Here is a 5,408-nt window from a genome sequence, read left to right as displayed (position 1 = left end):
ACACGACACCGACCACGGTGTTCTTCGCACGGCTACCTCGACTATGGCTACACCACCTATGCTCTCGGCTACCTCGACAAACAACACAAAGGGCTACCGCCTTGCTTGAGCATCCTCGTCGGTTTCCACTCCAGCCACGACTTCCGTGATGCGTCGACCGTTACGACTGTGGGGGGGTGTCCGTCGGCTTACCTTCGGATTCTTCTCCAGTCTCACCGTCTGTGTCGCTACCTTTGTGACCGCGGGGGGATTTTGAGTATCGTGATTACTAGGAAAGCTAGGATAGTGTAGGATATTATTCTACCTTTCCTTATACTCCAAGATAATCATGTACTCCTATATATATATATATATATATATATATATATATATATATATATATATATATATATATATATATATATATATATATATATATATATATATGCCCACGAGACTCAAGCAATACAACAAACTATTCCACCAATCTCTCTCTCCCTTCTAACACAGCGTACGTAACAAATCAGGCGCCGGTTCCAGCATCGCGCGACCATCGTGGCAGCTCGCCTCCTTGCCGGTTTGATCTCGCGGACGCAGCAACTCCGTCAACACCCTGCATCGCCGCATCTAGCCCCCCGTCTCCTCCATTGCAGCTCCTCTCCTCCCGTCTCCTACCTTGAATCATCGAGGGTTGGTGCGGCTCGGAGCTCACCGGAGGCCATGACCATGGGGGGTGGAGGAGGAGGACGAGGCCATGGTGGCAAGCATGGGGAAAAGGGAGAGGAGAGTGCCTGGCAATGAAGACGGGCATCGGAGCGAGAGGAGGAGCGCGGCCATGGCTGCACGCAGCGGGAGAGAGAGAGAGAGTTCCTGAGCGGAAGAAGATAGGGAAAAGGCGAAGCGGTACATGTGGGCCCGCAAGGACGCGTGGCTCCATGGTATTGGTGGGTGTGCTAGGCGTGCAGGAGCGAACGACACGACCGGCCAAAGCTTGGGCCGGTCTGTCGATGGGAAATGTTTCCCTAACTTACGCTCGTTCCTTTGCTTCACTTGTTTTTGCTAAATTTTATTTATATTTAGGAAATGAAAAATATTTTACTTAAATAATAAATATTAAAAAAGTTCAACTAGCATTTAGTCTAAAAAAATTGTTTTCTCAATAAATATTTTTAAAGTTCAAAAAAATGTTAATAGTGTTCACACATTTAATAATTTATTCACGACATTATTAAAAATCATCAGGAAAATGTAGGAATCTGTTCCCGTAGTTTGTAAAATCTATTCATAGCAATCAAATAATTGCTCATGGAATTTTAAAAATATTCACGTGTTTAAAAATACGTTTTGTCTCATTTAAAGAAAACAACACTCATGAGAATATAAAAATTTATTTATGCAATTTATTAAAATATCAATGTGTTTTAATTTTTTTATAAATGTTCAATATGTGTGCGGATAAATGTTCATGATGTATTTAAAAGGATCAATGCGTATAAAAACACATGTTACACCCAAAAAATATTCAAGATGTATTTAAAAAGTCAACATGTATTTTGAAAAAATAGAAAAGCAAATAGACAAAAAGACAAAAATACTAAAACAGAACAAAAAAAGAAAACAAAAACTGATGAGAACCGGTTAAGAAAAACACACAAAAATAGGAAAACGAAATAAACCGAGTGGACCTTCCCAAAACTGGCCAAAACTAGAGGAAAGGTTCATCTAGTGGCCCAAGATCTTGTGGCCGGAGTTTCGAGACCTCTTCTAAACATCCCGGGAAGGACGATGTCCAAGTCGCTGACCAAGTCGAACACCCTGGGACAATCGTCGTAGGAGGCCCGTGTCCCAAGATGGCAATAGTTCTCGGCCCCGAGATGAGGCCGGCGCGGGCAATGTAACCCTAGCCCTGCCGGTATATAATGGGGGCTTGGGGTAGGGGTGGAGAAAATCTTGAAACCTATATTTTGATGGACACGTGCATGTAGAACTACAATTGGACTTGCACTCAGGTACTATATGCAAGCCAGAAGCACAGTAGCTAGGACACGGACACACGTCTAAATAGCCACACAATGCAATTCCTATAGCGCTAGCTCAAGTCGGACATGAACTGCTAGCAATATAGACACGTACTCCGTACCTGATTCTGATTAGGTTTGGATTATTTCCAACAAGTTTGGCACGCGATTTGGCCTAGAACGCGAGAAGCAAGCCCTTCCTATTCAACAACCAAAGACCGACGACGGTTCACCTCCCAGAGGATATAGATCGATCGATCGATCGATCATCGATGGACGATGGGGAGCCGGCCAGGGACTGGTCGCTGCTGCCCCTCGACGCCGTTGCCTCGATCTTCATCAGGCTCGGCGCCGTCGAGGTCCTCATGGGCGCCGGCCTCGTGTGCCGCTCGTGGCTCGAGGCGGCCAAGTTGCCAGATGTGTGGCGAGCCGTGGACATGGAGAACCACGAGGTGGTGTTCCGGAAGAACAGACTTGTCCTGCGCGCAATGGCGAAGGCAGCCGTCGACCGCTCCGACGGACAGCTTCGGGTGTTCGCCGGGAGGTTCTTTGTCACCGATGAGCTCCTACACTATATCTTAGAAAGGTGTTTTTTCTATCGCCACTTTGTTTTCTTTTTCCTTTTTTTTTTTGACAAGATCGCCACTTAGTTTTCTGTTTGAAATCTTATCAATCGCACTCGTTCCGGTTGGATCATCTTTATGAGAAAGATCGCGCTACTGTCTGCAGGTCGCCTTCACTCTCTACCCTGAGGCTTGTATGGTGCAACGTCTTCAGGGCACCACTCGTCAATGTGATGAGAGAGTCGCCTCTGTTGGAGCTGCGTTCCCTTGAACTTGAAATATCTCGCATCACCGTGGGAGTACTGAGCGACGTCCTTGAGAACTGCCCTCGCCTGGAGGTTCTTTGGGTGCGCGATTGCTCCGGGATCAAGGACCACCACGAGCATGCCCTGCGAGCGCAATTCCCACGGATACAGACCATCACCGTCGAACGTGATGTTGCGTTCCTTTGGCCTGCCTGTTCTGATTAAGAGAGCTACGACTGCGATTACAGAATGTTCTTTATGAATTATGATTGGTATCTTATATACATAGATGGGATTACATCCTTATGTCTGTGACGGGGCTTTGCGATTGTAGGTGCGGCGGCGCTTAATTGTGTGTGAAGCAGTTTTCATCTTTGTCTCTCGCATTGGAGCCAAAGGGTTTGTTAATATGTTTTTTTAAAGGAGATTAATCCCCCGACCTCTACATCAATCGATGCATACTGTCAGCTTTATTAATTATTGGGCACTGATAGGCGCCGGTCCGCCGGCACAATTTGGGCCGGTTGACCACCAACCGTCAGATTGACCTGCATGTGACCATTGGATTAAGTCAATGTGTCCCTTTTCACCCTGAGCTTCTTCTCCCCGCTCGTATCTGGTCCATCGCGTGCTGTCCGCCTCGCCGCCCGCGGCCATCGACCCATCCTACAACGCTCGAGTCCCCACCCCCACCGCAGCTCCGCCGCGCCGTCGCGGCACAACCAGCTTGCCGTCGCTCGCCACACAACCGTCAGGATTACAACATGACCTCCTTTTGATTCCAGTCTGTGATGATTTGCAACTCTCTCACAAGCCCGTTCGAGCACACGATCGCCGTGGTTGCAGCAGCCGTCCCTCGCTCACCGCTGTAGGCATTTACCGCCGTTTCCAACACAAAAAAGAACTGAGCAAAAAATCCGGTCGTCGCCGGTGCCCGGTGGCAACCAAAAAAAAACACCGATGGCGACAAAACAAAACAACGGTTCCAGTAAAAAAAAACACAGATGCTTCCCGTCGTCGTCGTCCCCGCCGTAGCAGCAAAATTTTAGTTGGTTCTAGCAAAAAGTAATGTCAGTTCCAGCAAAAAAAAACCAGCAACAAAAACTACCATGGTGGCATTGTCGGGTTGACGCAAAAGAAGAAGGCGGTTCGACCAAAAATTAATGCGGTTCCAGCAAAATCTTGCAAAACAAACTACAATAGTCAGATTGAAGCAAAAAGAACAGCCGGTTCACGCAAAAAAATTGTGTGATTCCAGCAAAAAAAAGTGCCGGTTCCAGCACCTTCGAGTGTGGATGCAACTTTTTCCCTGGCCGGTTGTAGCTTCTTCAACAATTGCGGGAAAGGGAGTGTAGGGGTGGGTGACAAAGGGGATGGAGTTCATCCATGGCTGCTGAAAAGAGGAGGGGATGAGAGTAGATGACGAGTAGTGTGGAATTCATCCATGGCTACTGCAAAAAGAGGAGGGGATGGAGGCAGATGACGGTGGTGGACTTACAGCATCCCGGCAGTCGCGCAGGGTCGCATCTCGCCGTCCTGCCGGTCAGGCAGGACCGCAAGGTCACAACAGGAGTGGAAATTGGGAGAGCAGTTTCCCAATCTAAAGCTAGCAGCGGTTGTGGTGCCGGTGGTGCTGCAGCCATGTGGTGCGCTTGTGCATGAGTAGGAGCACAACATCCCGGTGAAATCTGAGGAGAAAAAGACAAGAGAGATGGGAAGCGGCGAGCTCAGACTAGAAGAATGGAAAAAAGTTCTATGAGACCAGGTCTTACAGGTTAGCAGGTGAGATCCATTTTGATGTACGCTCAGGCTAGAAGAATGAAGAAGAAAGGAGTGGACATGCAGTTGCATGGTGGAGATAAAAAACGCGAAAAGCAGTGTGCGTGGAGCCCACGACAGCATGACATGGCGCAAATCGGTGTCGTTAAATCGTGAGGGATCCAGCGACGCTTCAGCCGGTCCGCCGGCATGCAACATTTCCCTTAATTATTCCACGAAGGTTTTGCAAGAACATGCATCAAACCATCCGAAGTCAGCATTCATATCTACAAACTTGATAATGCGGAGTGCTCTCACTCCCCATATCTATAACCGATGTCATCACCGACCGTTCATATAACGTATCGGAGCTAACAACCGGTGCGGCAGACCTAAAGCGTACATCACATGCACACATTTTAGAAGCCGTCAACATCATCAAACCGCTGTTGTCCCATCTTCAGGAGAGAGATCACATCATTATTGCTAGTCTGACCAACCATCGACGCCAGCACAACGTCAAACGACGCCACCGCCCGCGCTCGTCCATCCCGACGTGGAGACTCCGAAAGATCTGTCGTGCGTAACACCTGGCAACCAGCCATGATTTGACATGTCCACCGAAGATCCGTTCAAGACGAAGCCATTCCGCCTCCTCCATGTGCCTTCAACCCTCCTCCACAAACGATACTTCCAAGAGAGAAGCGACACTATAGCGTTGTCATCGTTTGATCTCGAACACCAGATTCTAGGATTGAGCAGCACGAGTGGGTTGACAGTAGTTACTCAATGATGCCTTCATCACACTACTAGGAAAAAGGCTAGCAGTAGCGCGGGGTTTTGCC

The 5,408-nt window shown here is 48.1% G+C and overlaps 1 protein-coding gene across 1 annotated transcript; it reads left to right on the top strand.

Annotated features, from left to right (window-relative positions):
- The first annotated feature begins 1,829 nt into the window (after positions 1-1,829).
- Positions 1,830-3,030, top strand: LOC123115189 (putative F-box/LRR-repeat protein 23). The gene is made up of 4 exons (XM_044536420.1): positions 1,830-1,873; positions 1,965-1,988; positions 2,188-2,583; positions 2,727-3,030. The coding sequence occupies exons 1-4, from the start codon at positions 1,830-1,832 to the stop codon at positions 3,028-3,030; spliced, it is 768 nt and encodes a 255-aa protein (XP_044392355.1).
- Positions 3,031-5,408: the final 2,378 nt, after the last annotated feature.

The sequence above is a fragment of the Triticum aestivum genome, chromosome 5B, assembly GCF_018294505.1.
Source record: "Triticum aestivum cultivar Chinese Spring chromosome 5B, IWGSC CS RefSeq v2.1, whole genome shotgun sequence".
In the NCBI taxonomy this organism is placed as follows: Eukaryota; Viridiplantae; Streptophyta; class Magnoliopsida; order Poales; family Poaceae; genus Triticum; species Triticum aestivum.
The sequence above is the reverse complement of the archived record's forward strand: the minus strand, read 5'-3'. Positions and strand labels throughout refer to the sequence as shown.

What these genes read in the sequence shown, in the direction of transcription:
- LOC123115189 (XM_044536420.1), top strand. Translation starts at nt 1,830, where the DNA reads ATGGCAATAGTTCTCGGCCCCGAGATGAGGCCGGCGCGGGCAAT. An exon ending in ATGAGGCCGGCGCGGGCAAT is followed by an intron (nt 1,874 to 1,964) that starts GTAACCCTAGCC and finishes ACGTGCATGTAG; the next exon opens with AACTACAATTGGACTTGCAC. An exon ending in CTACACTATATCTTAGAAAG is followed by an intron (nt 2,584 to 2,726) that starts GTGTTTTTTCTA and finishes TACTGTCTGCAG; the next exon opens with GTCGCCTTCACTCTCTACCC.